At 33.8% G+C, this 25,978-nt stretch overlaps 2 protein-coding genes across 2 annotated transcripts in view; one reads left to right on the top strand and one right to left on the bottom strand.

Moving 5' to 3' along the window:
• Nucleotides 1-232: 232 nt before the first annotated feature.
• LOC148306087 (uncharacterized) lies at nucleotides 233-12,912 on the top strand. Its single transcript, XM_088265597.1, has 7 exons — nucleotides 233-603; nucleotides 1,923-2,195; nucleotides 3,817-3,989; nucleotides 5,786-5,954; nucleotides 6,652-6,957; nucleotides 8,539-8,755; nucleotides 9,956-12,912. Exons 2-7 carry the CDS (start codon nucleotides 1,986-1,988, stop codon nucleotides 10,144-10,146), a joined length of 1,266 nt encoding a protein of 421 aa, XP_088121723.1. The 5' UTR covers nucleotides 233-603; nucleotides 1,923-1,985; the 3' UTR covers nucleotides 10,147-12,912.
• Nucleotides 12,913-17,225: 4,313 nt separating this feature from the next.
• Nucleotides 17,226-25,978, bottom strand: part of LOC148306086 (uncharacterized) — a 41,761-nt gene continuing 33,008 nt past the window's right edge. The window contains exons 14-18 of the mRNA XM_088265622.1: nucleotides 24,592-24,720; nucleotides 23,419-23,556; nucleotides 22,577-22,714; nucleotides 18,945-19,010; nucleotides 17,226-17,487 (exon numbers count right to left, since the gene is read on the bottom strand). Coding sequence (XP_088121748.1) covers nucleotides 17,357-17,487; nucleotides 18,945-19,010; nucleotides 22,577-22,714; nucleotides 23,419-23,556; nucleotides 24,592-24,720 — 602 coding nt within the window. The 3' untranslated portion in view covers nucleotides 17,226-17,356. The remainder of the gene's footprint in view (nucleotides 17,488-18,944; nucleotides 19,011-22,576; nucleotides 22,715-23,418; nucleotides 23,557-24,591; nucleotides 24,721-25,978) is intronic.

Genomic DNA, 25,978 nt, shown 5'->3' with positions numbered 1-25,978 from the left:
TGTATAATGAGGATTGTCACGTGATGAGATTGAAAAGAGCCATATATTTATATTGTATTGCGATATCTTTTTCTTTTCCTGTAAATCGAGGATGAATTTGTATGCATATATATATATAAATATTATATACATATACGAATCTATAAAAAATATATCTATGGAAAAGTATCCCAATGTTTTCAATGTGTTTTTATATTTGAAATTTTGACAGGACAGAGCGCGAAGACAAATATTTTGACAGTTCAGACAAAACTTTACTCATAAAATTTGCATAAAATCTTTACAAATAAAATAATATAAATATATATTTTTGTTGTTTTATTAAACATATTACCATTTTTCTTCAGAATGATGCAGTACATCGAATTTTGCCATTAATTTCACAGTAAAACTAAATTTGAATTACACCTGCAAAATAGGTTACCGGCTCAGAATTATTAGGCTCAATTTTTGTTAATCTAAGATAAACACATTTATCTGTTATAACAATCAAGATAACATATTTTGAAACGTTATGAGTTAGCAAATTTAGTGATTTTTATCAGTCTAACTATTGAATTTCGTTTTGTTGGTGGTGATTGAGAAGGAAAGAAAAATTCTGTGGTAAGAAAATTCTAAAATTGGCTTCTTTTAAACAGCAAAGCATTTTGTCTGGAACGATTTTATTGACTGTAGACTTATAAGTCATTTTTTCATTTGAATAAAAATGAAAATTTATAAAATGTGGTTATCATACATTAGAAAATAAAGTTATCATATTATTCTTACGTATCGCTCACTCCTTTCAACAATGTCATTGATCAGATCATTTTTGAAGTTTAAAAATATAATAAATAATAATAAAACCCTTATCCGCACCCCATGGTGCATAGGGCACTGCGTCATATAAACGCAGTGTTATCTTGATCGTTTACACATGAAGGAAAGGTGATCAGCCCTCCGCTTCAGGTACCAGTCCAGGGTAATTTTGAATAAATATGACAGTGAAAAAATCACTTATATTTATTTTACCCCCCTTGGGAATCGAACCCGGGACCTCCAGAACGGTAGCCGAACGTGCTGACCATTACACTACGGAGGCGGACATATAATAAAATGTATTGAAAATAAATATCAAGCCACTTATTGAACTTTTTACTGTGCAACAGATCTTTTTAGGTAAAACCTGAAGGTTTTTTCTCCATTTGAAAAATATTTAGTATATTTAAAAAAATAATTAAACAACACCTTTTCTTCAAAATGCAAAAACAACACTTTCTGCCCTGTAGCGGGTAAATGTTTAAAAATATATTGCTTTTGCTGGGATATAGCACATTTTCAGGGCATTCTGAAAACATGCACAACTGAAAATTGACGATTTTTGATATAAGACGTTGTTGAAAGGAGTGAGTGATATAACCATTTAGTAGGGTACTTATTATCACCTTATCAGCATTTAATTTAATATTTAAAAAATCACAAGATAATCTTCACTATTCTTATGGAAATCTATAAAGATGTAATTTTTATAATCAGAAATATTTTACATTTTGCCCTGTGTTAGTTTTGTTTAATTTTGTTATCTTTTTAACTTTATTATTGATGTTTCAGTCTTGTTTATTTTTTACTATTGTTCTGTTTATGTTTTTCAATATATATATATATATATATATATATATATATATATATATATATATATATATATATATATATATATATATATATATATATATATTTTTATTTTTTTATTTTTTTTATTAATTTTACTGTATTCCACTATGTTTTTTTTTCTTTTTTTTCTTCTTTTTCTTCTTCGTCTTGTGCTGGGAATCGACATCGCAGGAGGCTAACCCCTCTTAAAAACATGCCACAAGGCCTACAACAAGATGAAGAAAAAGAAGATGTATGTAATATGTTAAAATAAATCAATAAATATTTTCAAGGAAAAAAATTAATGCGATTCCGCCATCAACGAAATCATCTGACTGAGAAATATTGCTTCTAAAATGTCTGAAGAACAGAGGGATTTAGAGAAATCATGGTTGAATCATGATTTTTTGAAGAAAGTCATCAACATTGATCTTGGGAACACGGAAGAGATAAAAATCAACAGTTTTTCTTCCAAAGCTGCTGTTAAAACCGGAGAGAACTATTCCAGCGACTTGTATCGAATTTTTGTAAATTTCACGATAAAAAGTGACGATGTATATTTAAAGGTATAATTAAACTGTAACTTTGTTTTAATATATTATTTATTTAGTTAATAAAGTTACATTTTTAAGTACAACATAATAAAATTTCTATAGATTTATACATATCGCTCACTCCTTTCAAGAACGTCACAAATCAAAAAACTTGATTTTTCAGGAGAACGTTTTTAAAGTTAAAAAATATAATACAATGTATTAAAAATAAGTATGAAGCCACTTATTGAACTTTTTACCCTGCAACAGATCTTCTTAGGTAAAACCTGAAGGTTTTTTCTCCATTTGAAAAATGTTTAGTATGTTTAAAAAAATAATTAAAAAATACCTTTTCTTCAAAATGCAAAAACAACACTTTCTCCCCTGTAGCGGGTAAATATAAAGTTAAAAATGCCCCTTTTGCTTGGATATAGTACATTTTCTGGGCATTCCGAAAACATTCACAACTGAAAATTGACAATTTTTTATTTATGACGTTCTTGAAAGGAGTGAGCGATATGGCAAACTTATAGTTTTAGATTTGCTGTGCCTCTCCAAAAAAGAGACTGAGCTCTTGTGCTTGGAGAGGGACTTAGACTCAAGGTTTAATGTTTTATATAATTAATGGTATAATATGTAGTCTTTTTTTATATATTTTTTCAAGACTATCACTATAAATATATATATATATATATATATATATATATATATATATATATATATATATATATATATATATATATATATATATATATATATATATATATATTTTTTTTTTTTTTTTTTAAGACTCACAATTTATTTATATTTTATTATAACTTAATTAAAATGTCTACCGGTTTCAAAGCTAACCACTTCTTTATCAAGACTGATTTATTAATCAATGTATTCAAAACACTATCTACTAAACAATATTCAAAATATTTTGACGGTTATGCAAAGGAACTTGGGTAGGTCTCATGTGGCTTTATTTTTTGTGTTGATTGGCAGTCACAGTCAAAAGGGATCAGGGATGACGAGTGATTGGAAACATATTTAATAACGGACTTTTAGCAAAATCATTTACTTTTGTATTTATTAGTTGTATATTATTAATAATTGCCTTTTTAATTTCTAATATTTCTAAGTAATCTAATTTAAATCCTCTATTGCATGTGTCTAATATATTTAGACCTTTATTTCTATCAATGATAATAATAATAAAACCCTTATCCGCACCCCAATGGTGCATAGGGCACTGCGTCATATAAACGCAGTGTTATCTTGATCGTTTTACACATGAAGGAAAGGTGATCAGCCCTCCGCTTCAGGTACCAGTCCAGGATAATATTGAATAAATATGACAGTGAAAAAATCACTTCTATTTATTTTACCCCCTTGGGAATCGAACCCGGGACCTCCAGAACGGTAGCCGAGCGTGCTGACCATTACACTACGGAGGCGTGCTGACCACTACACTATATATATATATATATATATATATATATATATATATATATATATGAGTGATTATTTTCTAATTACTATAAACCGGTAGACATTGTAATTAAGTTATAATAAAATATTTATATTGATTTAAACAAAGTTGCATTTTACTTATAAAATGGAAAATCACGAAGTTAGTGCTTCAAATATAAGTCTTATATATTTTAAGGGTTTTGAGAAATCATACATCGTGAAGTGTATGCACCCTTTGGACAAGGCTCACGGAAAAACATTGAAATTGTTGAACGTTTTCGTCAAGGAGGTGACTATGTATACCAAAACATTGCCTGCATTATTTGAAATAATAAAATCAGCGGGTTATACGACTGAAGTGATTCCTAAGTAAGTAGGTTTTTTTAATTTATAATATATATATAAAACCCTTATCCGCACCCCAATGGTGCATAGGGCACTGTGTCATATAAACGCAGAGTTATCTTGATCGTTTACACATGAAGGAAAGGTGATCAACCCTCCGCTTCAGGTACCAGTCCAGGGTAGTATTGAATAAATATTAAAGTGAAAAAATCACTTATATTTATTTGACCCCCCCTGGGAATCGAACCCGGGGCCTCCAGAACGGTAGCCGAGCGTGCTGACCATTACACTACGGAGGCGGACAATTTTTAAAAAATTTAATATAATTTTTATTTTTTTTAATTCAAATTCAATATCCATCAAATTAAGAAAGGTTTGGCATGTGAATCAAATCAGTGAAGGACATTAGAACATATTTGACAAGGCGAATGTATGAATGGTAATAGGAGCAGAGAAAGATCAAGGAAAACATGACATCATCAAGTATTTCAAATACTGGAAAGTGGTCAGGTCAGGAATCGGAATAATCGGCGGGTATGTATGACGAGATGCATGAATGTAGAAGAGGCAAAGATCGTTTGCAAACACAGAGTGGTGTGGCATTCTATTCTCTCTGCCGTCCCCTGCGGCGAAACAGCGTAATCATTAGTTTGTTTTTTTTTATGTATGAGGAAAAATATAAATGTGGAAGAGACGAAGATTGTTTGCAAAGTCAGATTAGTGTGGCGTTCTATTTTCTCTGCCTACCCGTGTGGTGAAGCCACACGCTGATTAGTCGGTTAGTTTAACACGGCATCCCTTATGTCACTGTGACCATATTAGGTCTACTGCGACCTCCCTCTGTATCACAGCTCACTCCCAAGACCTATATGTGTTATGTAACTCACAACCTGTCTTGGTGGTAGGAGCTTCACCTTCTCGGAGTCCAGTAGAGGTCCTCCAAGGATGTGACTTCGTTTGCGAGCGAGTGCGTCACAAATATGGAGAATGTGGATTGGTATTTTGTTGTCTTCCATACAAAATCTGCATACTGGGGAGTCATGAAGTGAGATTTTTGTCATGTGTTTCCTCAGTCTGCAGTGTCCTGTCAAGGTCCTGGTTAGGATCCTTATTTGTTTTTTGCTAAGCTACCACTCTGTAGGCCAGATATTCTGGCCCGTATGATTCTAGTAGGCAGCTCCGTGGGCCACAATGTCTGGCCCGGCGCAGGTATAATTTTAATCATTGATTTCTCTATCACCCAAGTATATTCTACCAAAAAATATTTGAGATAAATGCAGTTAATCATCGCAACATATTGAATTAACCAACATTTCTTTAATAAAACTTTTCATTACTTAGATATAATCTAGGAAAAATAGATTATCATTCTGGGTGATAGAATATTTGTCATACGCTAATATTTTTTGAGACAGTCAGTCTTTATCCATCATTTATGACGGTTCTCCAAGGATACTCCCACCTTTTTTGACTATATTTTTTCGTTTTGTGAAGCTATTATATTTCAAAATATTGTGATATTAGTCTTAGTAGTTAAAATAACAGAAATTGCATTTTATGTGTTTATAATAAATATTTTATATTTATCTGCCATGGAAAACGATGAAAGTTACTCTTTAATTTCAGTTATAAAAACGAATGGTCATACGAACTGCCAGACAGAGTGTCTCAAAATTAGGGAACCAAAATATTTATTTTAATGGTAGAAAAACGTCACATTTTTTTGATCAGAGTAGCTGATCAGTTATGAGAAAAAAATGGTCAGAGTGGAAAAGATTAAGTTCACTGTTTGTATCACTGTGATTACTTTGTTTTAATAGATTCCTGTTCTCCACAAATGAGCCCCAGGAGCTCATGGTGCTAGAAGACTTGAGTTCCCAAGGATTCAGGTCTCCGAGCCGTAGAGACGGGCTGGATAGGGAACACTGTGAAATGGCCCTAACCAGGCTGGCATGGATTCACGCTGCATCTATGATATTAAATAAAAAGGTATATTTCTCATAAATCAAATAAAGCTTGGCGTGCTTCAAAGAGGTACTAGGCAAAAATCTGTATTTGCAGTATTTGTACATAACGCAAACTATGCCATGTTCTCTCCGATTACGTGGCTTTGTTTTGCAGTAGAAGGCCTCTAATCCGACTTGTCAAACATGGGTAGAATTGGTGAATGTTACACGTGTGTAAAGTGATCACTTAAACTAGCCTATGACGGTCGTAAGCTCCGTTAATGCCCAGATGTCAAAAAATAGTATGAAAGAATTTCTTTTTTAATTTAGGTTTTACTTAGTAAATACCACTATTTCTTAAAATCTACTGTGACACGTGTTTCGATGCATTCTGCATCATTTTCAAACACATACTGTGTTTGAAAATGATGCGGAATGCATCGAAACACAAGTCACAGTGGATTTTAAGAAATATTGGTATTTACTAAGTAAAAAGAACTCCACCGACAAGACACACAAGGTGGCTTGGTGGGTCTCTGCAAAATAACTTTTTATTTTTATTTTTAATATATGTTAAAAATTGTGATTTATAAAAAAAAAAAAATAAAAAAAAAAAAAATAAAAAAAATAACATTAATTAAAAATGGATAGATATTACCACAAAGTGACTGCCGAATCAAATAATAAAATGAAAGAATTTCAATTAGTTTGAATGAATGTTTGTCTTGTTTGTATTTTAGGATCCGGGATTTCGCTCCGTCTACAACAAAGGCGGATTCTTCGAAGGCATGCCCGATTATCTGTCGGACTATTACACGCAGGGGGTCCGACAGGCCGTCGAGCAGATGAAACAGTTGCCAGGTTGCCAGAAGTACGCGCCGTACTTTGCCGAGTACGCCGACGTCATGGTGGAGCGGGGGATCGAACTGCTGAGGGAAGTTCCCGAAGACCACGACGGATACAACGTCCTGAACCACGGAGACTTCTGGCTGGTCAACTCCATGTTCAAATACGACGAGCGAGGAAGGCCAATCGACGTACGATTTGTAAGTTTTTAATTTTAATTTGATTAAATTTTGATTAGTGTTTTCTCAATTGTTATTGTACATATTTTTGTTAGAATTGTTAAAGGCAATTATTAGCCGTAAATAAAATAAAATAAAAATAAAGTTGGATTTGATTTTTGCAGGCAATGTTGCATAGGGCATTGCATCGAATTGATACCGTGTTAAACTAACCGACTAATCAGAGTGTGACAGGGGTAGGCAGAGAAAATACAACGCCACACTAATCTGATTTTGCAAACAATCTTCGCATCTTCCATGTTTATATTTCTCCTCGTACATAAAAAAAAACTGACTTATCATCATGACGTTTCACCGCAGGGGTAGGCGGAGAGGATAGAATGCCCAACTAATCTGTCTTTGTAAATAATCTTCACCTCTTCTACATTCATGCATCTCCTCAAATATACCCGTCGATTATTCCGACTCCTGACCCGACCACTTTCAAGTGTTTGAAATACCTGATCATGCCAAGTTTTCCTCGGTCTTTCTCAACTCCTTTTTCCGACTACGTTCACCTTATAAATTAATTTTACCATTCTTCATTCATTTGTTCCACATGTCCGAACCATCTCAATACACCTTTCTTAATTTTATTGATAATTTTTATATCAGCTTTGCATTATTAATAATAATAATAATAAATCTTTATTCCAGCTTGACTAAGTGGTGGGTGCAATACTTAGTCAGCCATATACGTTTTACAACATTTTTTTTTATAAAATGAAATTAAAATAATAAACAAATAAAAATAAAAATAATGAAAAGAAACATGAAAGAAAAAAATAAAATTTGGAGAGATGTAGATGAAGATTAGCTCGCTGGCTGGACATGCGACAGCACTGTGCTCCAGTGCCGCCACATGTCCAGCCCCCATTTGTGCTCCACAAGCCGCTTTATGATGAGGTTGGAGCTCTTCATCAGCCTCTCCCGGAAGCCTGCCACTCGGTGCCTTAACAGGCCATCCCAATGTGGTAGGCGTGCTGCGGCAAACATACCACTCGCGCTGCAGTTAGCTTCTCATTTCGCCATTCGAACGTCTATCATACGTAGTATTGCCTCACATTCATCTGAGGGATCGCATTTTCACTGCATTCCCGTCGATTAGTCCATTACATAATGCTTATCTCAGTCTTGCATCCTTTCCTTATATCACCATTCGAACATCTACCACACATGCTGTTGCTGCACCGAGAGATCGCATTCCGACTGCATTCAGCCTACTCTCATCCTTTTTTTGCCAACTCATTGAATAAATTAGGGTTGATAAGTTTATTCTTCTTCAAACCCTTATCCACACCCCGATGGTGCATAGGGCACTGCATCATATAAACGCAGTGTTATCTTGATCATTAATACATGAAGGAAGAGTGATCAACCCTCCGCTTCAGGTACCAATCCAGGGTTATATTGAATAAATATTAGAGTGAAAAAATCACTAATATTTATTTTCACCCCCCCTGGGAGTTGAACCCGGGACCTCCAGCACGGTAGCCGAGCATGCTGACCATTACACTACGGAGGCGGACAGTTTTTTGATAAGTTTTCCTCGATTTATTTCAGGTTGATTTCCAAATGTCCACGTTTGGGAATCCCGGATTAGACCTCAACTACTATTTCTTCACCAGCTTGAAAGACGACACTAGATCTGAACATGGAAAGGATATACTCAGGAAGTATCACCAAGTTCTGCGAGACCTTCTCCTTAAGTTGAACCACACGGGATTCATTCCGACCTTTGCCGATTTGGAAGAAACGCTGCTGAGGTGCAAGGATATAGGTATGGATAACTTATTTCTCAATATTATTAATATTTAAAGCATTTACTTTGTTAACAACATTTTGAATGTGTCCAAATACTTGTTCACCAAATCTGGATTATCTCCAATTACAGGAATTATTTTCTTCTCCATCTTTGATGAGATGTCAAAAAGTAATATGAAAATAACTCCTGTAATTGGAGATAATCCAGATTTTCCATATTCTTCTTCATCTTTGATGAGATGTCAAAAAATAATACATTTAGTTTGTGGTTAGTTATTTTGACTTTTATATTTTTGTACAAAAATGTAAGTAATATTAGTATATAACCACTCGCCGTTGCTTTTAAGGCCGTACTGGCCATTATAATATTCTCAATATTAGCATTTACTTTGTGGTTAGTCATTTTTACTTTTATATATATATTTTTTTAAATGTTAGTTATACATATTAGTATAGCCTCCGTAGTGTAATGGTCAGCACGCTGGGCTACCGTTCTGGAGGTCCCGGGTTCTATTCCCAGAAGGGGTCAAATAAATATAAGTGATTTTTTCACTCTAATATTTATTCAATATAACCCTAGATTAGTACCTGAAGCGGAGGGCTGATCACCTTTCCTTCATGTGCAAACGATCAAGATAACACTGCGTTTATATGAAGCAGTGTCCTATGCACAATTGGGGTGCGGATAAGGGTTTGAAGAAGAAGAAGTACATTTTAATTGGGTTTGTTATCTTGTACACATCGATTTAAATAGATATGAAGAAATGTCTAGCAAAGGTGATCAGCCCTCGGCTTCAGGTACCAGTCCAGGGGCAGTGAATAAATATTGGAGTGAAAAATCAGTAAGTATATGTTTTTTTGACCCCCACCAGGGAATCGAACCCAGGATCTCCGGCACGGCAGCCGAGCATGCCGACTATTTTTCTTAAATTATGTAAACTATTTAAATAAAACATGCAATAACCTCATATTTATTTGTAAAATACAAGCATGAACTGGATAAAGGTGTAGACTGACCGGAGCATTTCGTCGTAACATCGCTCGCGGCGAGCATCACTGAGCATCGGAAACTATGGATGGAGCGCTCGGCTCGCTGTACTGACTGCCTGAATGCTCGCATTATAACGTGTTACGTTACGATGAAATGCTCCGATCAGTCCTCACCTTTAAGCCAACAAATTAAAAAATTATTGAATGTTTTTTCTTTTCTTTTTAGCAATAATGTCTCCATGCATAGTTTTGCCTATTGCGAAACTCGACAAGGAAGCGAGCGATAATATCTCTACGGAAAAGTTGATGGACCACTCCAACAATCAGACCGGACAGCAAATGTTCTCCAACAAACTGTTCCTTGATGCTCTTAAGAGGGCACTTCAATATCTGGAAGAACTTGGTTACATTGAATGAATCCTCGGTTAATGTCCACGTGCACTTAGGATCACAAGTAATCTTTGCTTAATGACCACTTGCACTTAGGGCCACAAGTAATTCTTGCTTAATGCTCACTAGCACTGGGCATTAAGCAAGAATTACTTGTTTAAAAGCAATGGTTAAAAATGCTTACCTTTTCATATTATTATTCTTATTCTAACTTTCAAATTCGTACCTTCGAACCCTAACGATTGAGCCAACTAGTTGAGGAATTGATAATAATGGATCAAATGTATAGCCTACTTTCAAAATCCACCAGATCCAATTTTATAAGATTTAAAAATATATATACTCTATCGGAATGTCAATTGTGGGTGTTATTGTTTAAAATACTTTAATACTTGAAAACCCTGCTAAATAATACTTAAAAACAGCGTTTTATTTCAAATTCCGGTATATTCACGGAACTTGCCTTCTGACCCATATTGGCCAATCAGAGATAGGTAAAAAATTAAGATGACGTCATTATCAGTTTGTGTCTTGTGTTTTTTTTTAAATACTAAATAATTTTCTTAAAAAATGGGAAAATTCTCTATTTCATAATATTTTATCTAAAGATAGACAAATCTTTTAAACATAAATGTTACCCGGAGAATTTTGCATTTTTTGTAAAATCGACTTACATGGATCTGGCGGATTTTGAAAGTAGGCGGCACAAATGTAATCACATTGCTACCTTTATTATATTTCAGCCCAACCTAACCAACCTCCTTTATCTAATTCAGCGGTCGTGGAACTTTTTTGAACATTACCCTGAAATATTTTTGCATAAGTCGATATTACCCCCTCCCGCTATTTTGAAAAAAAGATGATCAATTTGATTTTTAAAATAATTAATTATTTATTGAATTAATTTACACGGATAGTAAAAACATATAAGTATGTAATAGACAAACGAAATAGAATTCTGAAATTTGATCAAACAAGAACTCAATTTTTGAGGTTTCCTTTTCAGTTTTCGGAGAAATGATGTTGCTTGATGTGTGATAGGTACACTTATTTATCACACATTGAAATTGAGAGTTTGTTAGAATACACAACAAAGTGTGTGTGACACACACAACGCGCGCCGCTTACTTTTCACCTGAATTGTTTAACCGGATCCACGCGGCTCGCATAACCGTATGTGTTCTAACAAAACATGCCCCATACGCGGCTGACATAAGCGTTTGTGTTTTTACATTGCTCCAAGTTTCGAACCTCGGTTCAACTTAGAGGGATTTTTTCATGGTGTGGAACTTTGGATAAAATAATACGTCAATCCTTGGCCTTATGACATCTGTTGAAATATCTGACTAATAATTTGTAACATCACAAGGATAAATAAAAGAGCAGATCCCTGATTTTTCTTGCGGTCGGTAATTAGTCCGCGCCATAATCATGCCCTATATCTGTCTCACTCTCGACGCTACGCTTCGCCAGTGGGTAAGAGTGACACACGATGCGTGCTTTGATTTATTTATGTTACGATCTAATTTGTTTATATTACGATATATTTCAAGAATAATGTGACACACGTGTATTATAGAGTACCAAAAAAGCACAATGAATCCCATTGAATGTTTTTGTTTAGGAAAATAAATTGTTTCTTAACTAAATACATGATAAAAGTAAACATTTAAAAAACGGCGAAATACTGCCGCGCACGGGCGTCTCTTAGGAACAAAGTTAACACGGTTAAAAGGTTAAGTTTGTAAAAATACTAATACCTTTATTAAATAACAAACTAGACATATTTCCTTATTACCCCAAAAAAATCATTTTTACCCCATTTGGGGTAATTTACTCCTGTTCCCCGACCGCTGATCTAATTGGACACCGTGGCCATAGATGGCAGTGATATACCTGTATTTTACTGCTCATATCAGGCATAAAGTCAGAATCAAATATTAAAACACATAATATTCTTATAAATATTGAAATTTATTAAAAAAATTACATGGATACTTATAATTAAGTTCATATAGACATGTATATATATATATATAAAGATTATTTTATTTAAAAATTGAAGGTATAAATACTTGCTTGAAACTATGTACTTATGGTGAATATCATTTAATGATAAAAAGCTTTAAAAATCAAAATAGATAATTTAGTATTTTAGTGAAATATAAATATCTATGAAGTGAATAAAACTAAAATCATTGATTTTAGTATTGCATAATAAATAAACAAAAAATAGCATTAATATACAGCGTAATATTTGGTAAAAGTGGTATCAAGTACTTGTAACTAGGGCATACAATCAGAACATAGTATGTAATATTGATAAGTCAGTAAAAATATGAAGTAATTATGTACCAGTTTACTGATAAAAGAGATTTTTAAATATTTTTTTGACAACGAGTCTTGTTTTCAATGTTTTGTCTTCCAACTCACACGTGGGCCTTTTAATATGCCGGAGAAAATTATAGGTTTTCGAATTTTGCAAATGTGGAATGTAAAAAGTGCGTACAAGGTAACTACTGTAGTGTTAATTACTACGTACAGCAACGGACACGAAAACCATCGCACTCACCTGTTACCGCAACCCTTGACTTTGATGAACCGCTCTTGTAAGAATATTTTTTTCTATAAATGTTGTTCGCCTCCGTAGTGGTCAGCTCGCTCGGCTACCGTTCTGGAGGTCCCGGGTTCGATTCCCAGGGGGGTCAAATAAATATAAGTGATTTTTTCCACTGTAATATTTATTCAATATCACCCTGGACTGGTCCTGAAGCGGGGGGGCTGATCACCTTTCCTTCATGTGTAAACGATCAAGATAACACTGCGTTTATATAAAGCAGTGCCCTATGCACCATTGGGGTGCGGATAAGGGTTTTATATATATATATATATATACATATATATATATATATATATATATATATATATAATAATAAATAAAACCCTTATCCGCACCCCAACGGTGCATAGGGCACTGTGTCATATAAACGCAGTGTTATCTTGATCGTTTACACATGAAGGAAGGGTGATCAGCCCTCCGCTTCAGGCAGCAGTCCATGGTAATATTGAATAAATATTACAGTGAAAAAATCACTTATATTTATTTTACCCCCCTTGGGAATCGAACCCGGGACCTCCAGAACGGTAGCCGAGTGTGCTGACCATTACACTACGGAGGCGGATATATATATATATATATATATATATATATATATATATATATATAAATGTTACTTTTGTACATTAAGGATATTATCGGTTATCTTTCTACAAAATTTAAAGTTTTATTACACCATTTATGACGATAGTATTCAAAATATGAATATTAGCTTACGTAAATAATGTCTTTGAGATACCGATCCATCATTTTTTTTTTGGTTCCAAAAATATTTTAGTCATGATATTAGTGTTTATACCTGTATTACAAAGTTGACTCTCGGGAGATGCATCGTGTTTTATAAGGCAGACAGTAATAAAATAAAGCTGCTTTATTAAGGTCCTGCTAAACAATCTTTAATCAATTTATATTGATGATTTTATAATGTCAATTTTATATTGATAATGCTTTTATTTTTACCTAAATAGGACGACTAATTTTGGAGATATAATTATTTTTATAATAGCTAGCAAGTCGTGCGAATATTTTTCAAAAATGATGGGCTTCTAAAGGTTAAGGACAAAACATATGAGATGAATATAGAAAAATTAAATGAGTGATGAGAATAGTGTCAAATCAGAATATCTGTCAGTTATCATTATCCTTGTTACACCAATATAAACTGATGGTAATAAAGAAAGAGATAGAATGTGTCACATATCAGGGTATGTTATAAAGTGATATTGCAAAATAGGGAGAAATATATAAGAAAATTGAAAGAGGAAGAAGTGTACCCTACACTTTTTTTATGATTAAGAATATTTTTTAACAGTTGCCAATATAAACAAATTAATAAAACATTTCATTTATGGCTGTCAAGTTTAAAAAAAAAATCTAATAGAGTAGGTCCTTGTATAAATATTACCCCGGATTAAAAATGATTAAACCTCTTTGGTAATTATAATAGTAACGGCAACACCATGCATCAATAAAATATATATTAGTATGTGTGAGCATTATGTGCAAATTTGTGAATGTGTAAATGCTCAATTTTTTTGTATGAATCTATGAAAAAAAAAACTATATTAAAAGCTATGTGTTTTATCGTAAACCTAAATAAGTAATAATATAATTAATCTTATATCAAAATTAAAATGACTAAAAATTAAATGAAATATTTTTATATACTGAATCAAAAACTATCATATCTTTAATATTGTTTTAAATGCGAAACACATGCAAATGAAGGAACAAAAACAAAATCTCAAAGAAGACTATGGAAAATAGAATGATGACCTTGTCACCAGCATAATAGATAGGAAAATAGAAGGCAAAAAATGAAGGAAGATCAAGGTCTTAACCCTTTGCACTCAAATGGCGACAATGTGTCAACATGGTAAATTCCCCAGTAAATCGGTTGGCGACTATATCGCTCACTCCTTTCAACGTCATATATCAAAAATTGTCTATTTTCAGTTGTGCATGTTTTCAGAATGCCCAGAAAATGTACTAAATCCCAGCAAAAGCGGCATATTTTTAATTTAATATTTACCCGCTACAGGGCAGAAAGTGTTGTTTTTGCATTTTGAAGAAAGGGTGTTTTTTATTTTTTTTTTAAATACACTAAATATTTTTCAAATGCAGAAAAAATCTTCAGGTTTTACCTAAAAAGACCTGTTGCACCGTAAAGTTCAATGAGTGATATTTATTTTTAATACATTTTATTATATTTTTAAACTTTAAAAACAATCTCCTGGAAAATCAAGTTTTTTGATATATGACGTTGTTGAAAGGAGTAAGCGATATGTCGCCACTATGTACCATTATGTTTTTAAATAATAAAAGGCCGGGTTAGGTACTAACGCAGGTACAATTCTGTACCGCCAGTTGCTCAAGGTCCTCGCTAGTATTACTCAATAACGTTTGTAAACCCTACAAACTGACCTACTAAAGTTTGTGAAAACTTTAGGAGATCAGTTTGTAGGGGACTTTTGACAGATTCCAAGTAGGCCGTCTACTTCTTGAACTGAAGTCCGCCTGGATGGTAAACTACATGTTTTGCGCATAGGATCAAAAAGAGACTGGTTTGCTTACGGAGGGATAAAAATTGGCAAAAGCATGAATTATTAGTTTTGTGCCACTTGTCCTGGGCAGCCTAGGGTGCATTTGAGTGATTGTTTTGTTAGATACCATACATTGAAAGACTATAGAATTTTAAAATAGTAACCAATTATCTTTATTTTTCTTAAATAAACCATTTTAAACACTTATCGATTGATTTAATTGTCAATTTGCATGATACCCATTTCCAGTTTTTTTTTAGAATTTTTTCTAAAATCATCTATTTTTGTCCAAATTTGCAAAAAAGCACACTCGAGTTACTGGTATGTCAAACAAAACAATGTCTCAAGTGCAAAGGGTTAATAAAAATATGTACAGTGTCAGTTAGTGTGGCGTTCTATTTTCTCTGCCTACCCCTGCGGTGAAGCCACACATTGATTAGTCGGTTAGTCTCGAGTGCAAAGGGTTAAAGAATAAAAAACCTTCCTTTTGGACAGTAAACTTTATGAGGGTCAAAATTTTGTTATAGTTTTCAAATCATGGTAAAATTTCAATTAACCCTAAACCACGGAACTTGTCTGAAAATAACTTAAAGATATAATAAGAATTCATTAAGCATCCGGCCAGTGTTGCCAAATATACAGATTTATCTGTATTGATACAGATTTCAGGCTGCTGTTACAGATGACAGATTTAACTCTTAGGTAGTACTTAGTTTTATACACATTTTTGGAATTGGACATAGTATGTATATGATAAAACAGAACAATGAAAATATGTATAGATTCGAGCATGATTAACATTTGATAATAAGTAGGTGAGAATTCGTTTTATATTGGAGTGCGTTATTTATTATTGGGTAGGGTACTATTTTGTCTTGTCACGGAACATTACGCAATTTACGCAGCGTATTGCAGGATTCCCCAAAACATGTTTATTTTTTTCACGCGACCGAGTGTTCATTTTTTATACGCGTCGCGTAATACGCAACGTTTTAATCAGTGCTCGCCAAAGATAATTATTTTAAGACCTGTTTAGAAACAAGTGAAAAGGGTGAAGAATATGCATATTGTAAGTTCTGTTTAACAGATCGTGCTATTCGTATTAAAATTTTAAAGCAATGGCGAATAGGCACCTACGCAGATTTTGGGTTATTGATTCTATACAGATTTCTAGACTGTTTGATTCAGATTTTTTGGTTTGGCATATGGCAACACTGCGTCCGGCTGCGCTGAAGGCCGGTCACTTGAAGTCACTTCACGCCCAATTTTTTTTTTAGAATATGAATTAAATGTTTTGTTTGTTAGGATATATATTGAAAAAATATTTTTTATAAATTTTATAACTCCTCACCTTGTGATATTTAAATTCCTCCTACAAATATTAAACTACTGATATTATATATTTAAATAAAAGTAGAACTCAATCCAATAATCTTGTTTAATTTTGGATACATTACTCAAAAAATAAAAATGGAATTCTACCAACTAACTACAGTTACAATAAATGTGTTGAATAAGATTTTACATGTCGCTCATTCCTTTCAAGAACGTCATAAATCAAAAATCGTCAATTGTCAGATGTGTATGTTTTCGGAATGCCCAGAAAATGTACTATATCCCAGCAAAAGCGACATATTTTTAACTTAATATTTACCCGATACAGGGCAGAAAGTGCCGTTTTTGCATTTTAAAGAAAAGGTATTGTTTTATTATTGTTTTAAATATACTAAATATTTTTCAAATGGAGAATAAACATTCACTATTTACCTGAAAAGATCTGTTACACAGTAAAAAGTTTAATAAGTGGCCTGATATTTATTTTTGATACATTGTATTATATTTTTAAACTTTAAAAACGTTCTCCTGAGAAATCAAGTTTTTTGATTTATGACGTTCTTGAAAGGAGTGAGCGATGTGTCTTCGGTGCTCCCCACGTAAGTCGTAAGTTTTACAAATGTCCCGTAATCTAGGGCTAACAAGTTCTTACTGCATTTATCGTTTTCCCTCAACTTGCATGTAACCTAAATGTAAATGTTGCCCGTTTTAAGGTCTTGAAAGGCGGTGTAAGTTTATACAATTAATCTCTCGGTTCGTCGCAGACATTCAAATTGCAAAATGCACTTCTTCCGCTAGCGGCGCAGGTGCAATCGTTGCAGAAGTTCTTGAACTGCTCCCCCGGAGTGCAACGGAAATCTTTGTCATTGAGTTCTGAAACATAAATAAATAACTTCTTCTAAACTAAACTAAAAGCTTCTTTACATCTCACCAATAGATGTCTCTAGTGAAGTTCTAGTGATTCAAGAACAAGGTTTCTAAATTGGTTCTTATATCGTAGTCATACAGGAGAAAGTGACTAACTGCATTTTTTACGAAAATGTGATCATTGACTATATGATATCTTACTAGCTTAATATTGCCCTGAAAAAAATCTCTAAGGATTTTAAACTTGGAAGTATAATATATTAACTTGTTAAAAATGACTAACTGCATTGATTTTTATTCTCTTGCCAAGCAAAAGTGACTTAAATGGCTCTCCTGTACATTTTACATTTTGTTAGTTGGTCACTTTCTCCTGTACGACTACAATATATATAGAATTTCCAAGAATTAGAGTAGTGTGGTTGTCAATAATGGGTAGAATTGGTGAATGTTACACGTGTGTAAAGTGATCCCTTAAACCAGCCTATGACGGTCGTCAGCCCCGTAAATGCCCAGACTTCCACATTCTTCTTCATCTTTGATGAGATGTCAAAAAATAATATAAGTAAATTATTTATTTTAGGAGAAAAGAATGCAAGATAAGCATGATTGGTGTCGATGGTTGCTTCTCGTTGGAAGGGACAAGGTAGAAAGTGAATTAATTAAAGTCCAGATGTAATTATTTTATTGTAAAGCGTTTATTCTGTGAATTGTTATTGTATCTATTGTATGTAATAAATATATTTAATTTAATACTAAAAAGAAGTTAGTTAGTTAGTTAGTTAGTTAGTTAGTTAGTTAATACTAAAAAAAAAATATAATAAAATTAAAAAAATTGTACTAACATGTAAGTATTTCGGCTCAACACAGGCCATGGCTAAAGAGCCGTAATACATATCGCTCACTCCTTTCAAGAACGTCATAAATCAAAAAACTTGATTTTTCAGGAGAACGTTTTTAAGGTTTAAAAATATAATACAATGTATAAAAAATAAATTACAAGCCACTTACTGAACTTTTTACTGTGCAACAGATCTTTTTAAGTAAAACCTAAAGGTTTTTTCTCCATTTGAAAAGTATTTAGTTTATTCAAAAAATTATTTAAACAATACATTTTCTTCAAAATGCAAAAACAACACTTTCTCCCCTGTAGCGGGTAAATATTATGTTAAAAATATGCCTCTTTTGCTGGGATATAGTTAATTTTCTGGGCATTCTGAAAACATGCACAACTGAAAATTTACGATTTTTGATTTATGACATTCTTGAAAGGAGTGAGCGATATAGTGAAAAAATAAAATGTTTGTATTTATGAAATTAATAGATTATCGATAAAGTTAAGAAAGTTGTGTTGAGATGGTTTGGACATGTGGAACGAATGAGTGAGGAAAGAACGGCAAAATAAATTGATCAGGAAGAAAAGTAAACAGATGCAAATCTTATGTACATGATATGGGCATATTTACCTCTCCTTCGTCTTAGGTCAATCTTTGGTGCCTGCTCTTCTTCTATTTCTGGGATCTCATCAGTAGCTGTAAAATAAAAACATAAGTAAGGACTTAAGATTCAATATGTCACTCACTCCTTTCAACAATGTTATATATCAAAAATCGTAAATTTTCAGTTGTGCATGTTTTCGAAATACCCAGAAAATGTACTATATCACAGCAAAGGCGGCATATTTTTAACTTAATATTTACCCGCTACAGGGCAGAAAGTGTTGTTTTTGCATTTTGAAGAAGAGGTATCGTTTAATTATTTTTTGAAATATTTTAAATATTTTTCAAATGGAGAAAAAACATTCAGGTTTTACCTAAAAAGATCTGTTGCACAGTAAAAACTTCAACAAGTGGCTTGATATTTATTTTTAATACATTTTATTATATTTTTAAAGTTTAAAAATGATCTAAAAAATCAATTTTTTTATATATGACATTGTTGAAAGGAGTGAGTGATGTGTCAAAACACTGATATGGAGCCGAAATCAACTGCAGGCATTCGTGACTCTTATATAGATGTACCTTATCGAAATTTGATTTAAAAATATTTCCTTAATTAGGAATGTGGACATGATTTTGGGTCTGCGTTGAAAATTCAAGTGCTGTCAAATTTATTTGAAAAAAGGCTTGTAATGACATCTGTGGACTTTTTCGCAAAGTTCCCCGAAATTTGAGTATAGTTATCGCTATCTGTAATACCGACATCATTTTTTTAATTTTCATCGCATACATATCGTTTTCTAAACCGTGATTACATTTTGTATTACTTAATTTTTGGTTAATGATGTTTAAAAGGAAGGAAAAATTATGATATACAAAAAGCTTATCAGATATAGTTTTCTTTGCAACAACTCACTCACTGAGAGAAAAATATAAATACAATATATACATGGAAGCAAAGCTGGCTTGTGCATAGTGATGTATTTCTTTATTTTCACCAAACACATATCGCTCACTCCTTTCAACAACGTCATATATCAAGAATCGTCAATTTTCAGTTGTGCATGTTCTCAGAATGCCCAGAAAATGTACTATATCCCAGCAAAAGCGGCATATTTAAACTTAATATTTACCCGCTACAGGGCAGAAAGTGTTGTTTTTAATGAAAAGGTAGGTTTAATTATATTTTTAAGATGCTAAATATTTTTCAAATGGAGAAAAAACCTTCAGGTTTTACCTTAAAAGATCTGTTGCACAGTAAAAAGTTCAATAAGTGGCTTGATATTTATTTTTAATACATTTTATTATATATTTAATCTTTAAAACACAATCTCATGAAAAATCTTTGAAGAAAGGAGTGAGCGATATTTACAAGTTTCAATTACAATTTACAATAAAGCATCCCCACCAAGTTTTCCCATGCCGAAAGCACATTTTACAATGGTTTAATAAGATATTTGTCTGATTATCTGGTTGAGTATTCCAATTATGGATGACATGGCCGTGACACAATCTTTTTCCTATTTACCTACCTTCATCATGCAATCATTCCATATGTATGGAAGTGACATAGAATTGGTGAAAGAATGATAAAAGCATAGCAGTCTCTTAGCTAAATGTGTGAAAAAGTCGCCCGACAAAATTAAAAATGAAGAAAGCGGAAAAAAATTACGAGAAAAATAAGTTATGATTGAAAAGATTAACAAATGGTCTTTGAGATAGTTTGATCATGTGGAGCGAATGGATAATGAGCGAATGACCAAGAAAGTATATTTAACAAGTGTGAATGACTTAGTATCGCCTTCGTTGTCGATACTGGAATGATCATGTAAACAGAATGTCAGATGGCAGACTTCCACGTATCGCCCTTCAAGGAATCCCTGAAGGACGCAGACCCCCAGGCAGACCTCCGAAAAGGTGGAAAGACAGCTGGGAGTCAACATCCCAAGAGCTACAAGCGGAGGCACAAACAGATCCTTAGGATCTAGAAATGAAGAAGAAGAAGAATGACTTACGGTGAAGATGGCCGAGAAGGACTTGTGTAACCCATATTCGCACCCAATGGTGCAAAGGACACTGCATCATATCAATGTAGTGTTATCTTGATTGATGATTACATTAACGCAAATTAATTTTATGCAGGTACCAGTCCAGGATAATATTAAATAAATATTTATGTAAAAAATCATTTATATTTATTTTGACTCACCTGGACTGGAATTACAGTGAATAGATAATGTATTGAGGGGGTACTCGCAAATATAGAATTAACTATGTGACCGGCTTCGCGAGGAGCCAAATGTCTCCATACACAATGTTTTTAAAAAAAAATACATATTGAAATTAGATTTTTTTAGAAAGTGTGTATTAAAAATATTTTTATAATTTTTTTTAACTCTTTACCTTTGAATATCTCTTTTTTTTCAAAACCATATATTTATTTTGAAGAAAAACTTATATTTCAATACAAAAACGATGTTTTTAGCAAAAATAAAAACATTACCGTAGAACGGGGCTACTTGAACTTTGATGTGTTACTTGAGCCCAGTACAAAAAATATATTTAGATCATGGTATCAATCCAATTATCGTGACAATAAGTGTCACCTGTCAGGGAAACAATGAATCATGTCGATTCGTTCATTATTGTAGACCAGTGGTTCTTAACCGTGTTGAAGGTACCGAACCCCACCAGTTTCATATGCCCGTTCACCGAACCCTTAATTGGAAAACTGTATTGTTAGATCGATATATTCCTCTTAAATTATATACTAGATCTATTAAATAAATGAATATATCGTATGTCATATCATTTTTCATAATATTTGATATATTCCTTTCATATAATATACTAGATCTAATGAATAAATCAATAACTCGGGTGTGTATTTTGACCTCCGCCGCACCCAGGAGACTGACTAACCGAACCCCTGGGGATCCATCGAACCCAGGTTAAGAACCACTGTTGTAGACCAAATACAGATTTAAATATTTTTTTTGTACTGGGCTCACATCAGTAACACATCAAAGTTCAAGTAGCCCCGTTCTACGGAATGTTACATTTGACCTGGGTTTAAAGAAAATTGAGTTGCAATTTATCGTATATTGGGTCTTAACTTTGTATAACTGGAGGGCATAAATCTAGGAGTGTATCGGGGCAGCAGAAGATGATGACAAGTTGAATAAGCAATGATTGAATATTATTGGTTTGCATTACGGGTGCAATAAATGACATTCAATGCATTTACCTGGGCCTTAACTGGAGGGCATAAAAGCTAGGAGTGTATCGGGGCAGCAGAAGATGATGACAAGTTTGATTGATTAAGCAATGATTGAATATTATTGGTTTGCATTACGGGTGCAATAAATGCCATTCAATGCGTTTACCTGGGCCTTAACTGGAGGGCATAAAAGCTAGGAGTGTATCGGGACAGCAGAAGATGGTAACAAGTTGAATAAGCAATGATTGTATATTATTTGTTTGCATTATGGGTGCAATAAATGCCATTCAATGCATTTACCTGGGCCTTAACTGGAGGGCATAAAAGCTAGGAGTGTATCGGGACAGCAGAAGATGATGACAACTTTGATTGATTAAGCAATGATTTGATATTATTTGTTTGCATTACGGGTGAAATAAATGCCGTTCAATGCATTTACCTCGCTTGTGTCTATTAGTGGGCGGGCAAGCCATATAGGTGCAGGCTGCCATTTTGCCGTCGAGAGAGCATCGACAGTTGTTACAGTCATCTTTGAACATCTTTCCAGGATCACAGCGGAACCCGGGGCCATTCACACCTATGCATTTTACATTTAATACAAAGGATAGATCAGAAACCTCAACCGATTTTTTAAAACCGGAATATAATTCATATACTTAATTCATCCAATGATTACAAAACTACTAATAGAATTCATTTATATTATTTTTTGACATCTTTTCAAAGATGAAGAAGGATATGGAAGTATGGGCATTTACGGGGCACCGTATGAAAATAATTCCTGTAATTGGAGATAATCCAGATTTTGTGAACAAGTATTTGGACGCACTCAAAATGTTGTAAAGAGAATTTATTTAATTTAAATTCATTTTGTCAGATAAATTATATAAGGTTTTCATGATTTCATGGTTTTCAGCCCCTGCCTTGTTGCGTATATAATACAGAATTTTGTCTAGCCTTCCTTCTTCTTCTAACCCGTATCCGCACCCCGATGGTGCATAAGGCACTGCATCGTACAGAAACAATGTTATCTTGATCGTTAAATACACGAAGGAAAGGTGATCAGCCTTCCGCTTCAGGTACCAGTCCAGGGTCATATTAAATAAATATTAGACTGAAAAATCCTAGCCTTCCATCAATCTGTTAATGTTGATGATAGTAAGAAAGTCGCGGGCCTGCACTGGAAGAGAGAGAGCTGTGGAAGTCCAAGAGGGAGGTCTTTGTTCAATACTGGACACAAGAAGAACGCTGAAGTAAAGTTACATTACAATCCTTCTGTACCTCGTTTATTTCTGTTAGTTGGGGGGCAAAGCTTGAATGTGCAAAATGCTTGGGTTCCGTCCGCAGAACATCTGCAGGTGTTGCAATCATCGTTGAAAGTCCTTCCCGGAGTGCAGCGAAATCCAGGACCATTCACCTCTGGATAGAAATATGACGGGAAACGTTAGAGGTTAAAAAAACCTTTTTTGAGATCACACGACCTTCATTTAGTCACAAAATTTAGAATTAAGTATGTAATTGTTTACTTATAACACAGGCTCCCAATCTTTTTTAGTCTGGCGCTCCCTATCAAAATTTCTCGTAAAAGGGTAAAATTAAATCGCCGGAATGTCCCATTATAAGAAGAAGGAAGGAATAAAAATACATATCGTAGTCATACAGGAGAAAGTGACCACGTGCATTTTCTTACAAAACCGTGATCATCAACTATTTGATATCTTACCAGCTTAATATTGCCCTGAAATAATCCCAAAGGATTTTAAACTTGAAAGTATAATATATTGATTTGTTAAAAATGACTAACTACATTGATGTTTATTTTCTTGCGAAGCAAAAGTGACTTAAATGGCCCTCCTGAACATTTTACGTTTTGGTAGTTGGTCACTTTCTCCTGTACGACTACGATATATATCTTACTTCTTAACACTTTCGTCTTCTATCTTCTTTGGGCTTCTAATGCTCTGTAAAAACCTTCTAGAACGCCCACAGGGGGCATTCTCACCCACTTTGAGAAATACTGGCTTATAAGAAAGTAATGGCAAAAATGATCAAAGAAATTTGAATTCCTTTGAAGAAATTTTTAGTGGCTATTATAGCATAAATCTTGGAAAGTGTGAGAAATTGGTGACAATTACTTATTAAATTTTCTTTTTACTTACTTTAATTACATAAATTTACAGTCATCTATTTTACTTATGTATGTATGTATATGTATTTATATACAGCATGTTTATGTATGTTTCTTTTTCAACCCTAGATTACAGGACATTCGTTACGAGAACAGAATGCCAAAGCGTGTGTACGCCCCAGACAAGATGTTCCGATGACATTAGGAAAGTGGAAGTCCAACAGAGAACTGTGGAAGTCCAAGAGGGAGGCCTTTGTTCAATACTGGACACAAGAAGGCAGAAGTAAAAAAGTAAGTATGCAATGTAAATAATTGAACTTGTATACCTCTTTTGGGTTTAGAGCATGGTTGCTTAGAGCAAGCGGCACTTTGCCCATTGGCCGCACACATACACCTGTTGCAACCGTCTGTAAAGGACTGGCCGGGTGTACACTTGAATCCGGGGAAGTTTACCTCTGGAATAATTCACGAGACTTGGAATAGATTTGGATATTTGGGGGCAACATTGATATTTCACTAAATTTTTCCCCATGTGGTATGTAAAAACCTTTCATGATCAATTTTTATCGGGTATGTTTCATTGCATACAATTTTAATGTAGTAATTTCTAATTTTAATTTTATAGGGTCTGTATTTAACAGTGTGAAGGCTGTCTGGAGATTGGATCTATGCTCGGTGAAGACCAAATGCCGCCTATACAATGCCTGCATTGCTCCTGTTCTCTTATACGGCTGTGAAATATGGCACCTTACAAGGGCCCCATCCGTGTTCTGAGACTTTGAGAATAGGTGTCTGCGAATAATTTTAAGTATGCGGTGGTTTGACTTTATGAGGAATGAAGAGTTAAGGCGTAGGACGCAGCAAATCTTGGTCTCAACTGTCGTCAAGAAAAGGCGATTCAGTTAGCTTGGCCATGTACTCCGCTTGCCTCCCGAGAGTCGCCAACAAGCTTGCCTCTTTTACAAGGCATCAGGAGGATGCAAGGGAGCTGGCAGCCGACAGAAAAGCCTGGAGACAGTTTGTGGACTCCGTGTGCTCCACATAGGGAGCGGATATGGTTTAATATAATTTTATAACAATTTATTATTATTTATTCTATCAGACACTTAATTATTCACCCTACAAATATTATTTTTTAAAGGAATTACTCGCAGGACCTCTATTTTAAAAGACTTGTCTGAAGGTAGGATAGTAAAAAAAGCAAATGTTGATATGAAATGATTCACAAAACTCCAGACCAATTAAATACAAATATTTCTTGGTTTCATTTTACAATCGGCGGGAATCGAACACGCAACGCCAGCTTCCCGTCGAACATCTTCCCAACTACGCCATGGCGCCTTTCGAAGTTAGTTTAATTGTGTTTTTCCACATTGCTAGGGTTCATTGAGACTACTTTTGTAAACTTATTTGGAGTACTAGTAATTTGTATTGAAAATGTCGATACGATGTGACAACTCATGACCATATGATAAATAATAAATTGAGAGAACTTTTTGATATGATTTTGAAGTAATGGAATAAGTACTATTTTTGGTCATCCTGTACCTCTCTTATTTTTAGGGCAAGGTTGCTTTGAACAAGCAGCACTTTGTCCGTTAGCTGCACACATACACCGGTTGCATCCATCTATGAAGGACTGGCCGGGAGTACACTTGAATCCGGGATAGTTTACCTCTGTAAAGGTTGCAACAATCTTACCAATGATTGCAT

This window comes from Brachycentrus maculatus, unplaced genomic scaffold (assembly GCF_059751285.1).
Source record: "Brachycentrus maculatus isolate JH-2025_06_01 unplaced genomic scaffold, ASM5975128v1 h1tg000253l, whole genome shotgun sequence".
Lineage (NCBI taxonomy): Eukaryota > Metazoa > Arthropoda > Insecta > Trichoptera > Brachycentridae > Brachycentrus > Brachycentrus maculatus.
The sequence above is the reverse complement of the archived record's forward strand: the minus strand, read 5'-3'. Positions and strand labels throughout refer to the sequence as shown.

Bases quoted from the DNA above. Each gene is read 5' to 3' on its own strand.
- LOC148306087 (XM_088265597.1), top strand. From the start codon at position 1,986: ATGTCTGAAGAACAGAGGGATTTAGAGAAATCATGGTTGAATCATGAT. The intron at 2,196-3,816 runs GTATAATTAAAC...ATATATTTTAAG, and splicing joins GTGACGATGTATATTTAAAG to GGTTTTGAGAAATCATACAT. The intron at 8,756-9,955 runs GTATGGATAACT...TTTTCTTTTTAG, and splicing joins GCTGAGGTGCAAGGATATAG to CAATAATGTCTCCATGCATA.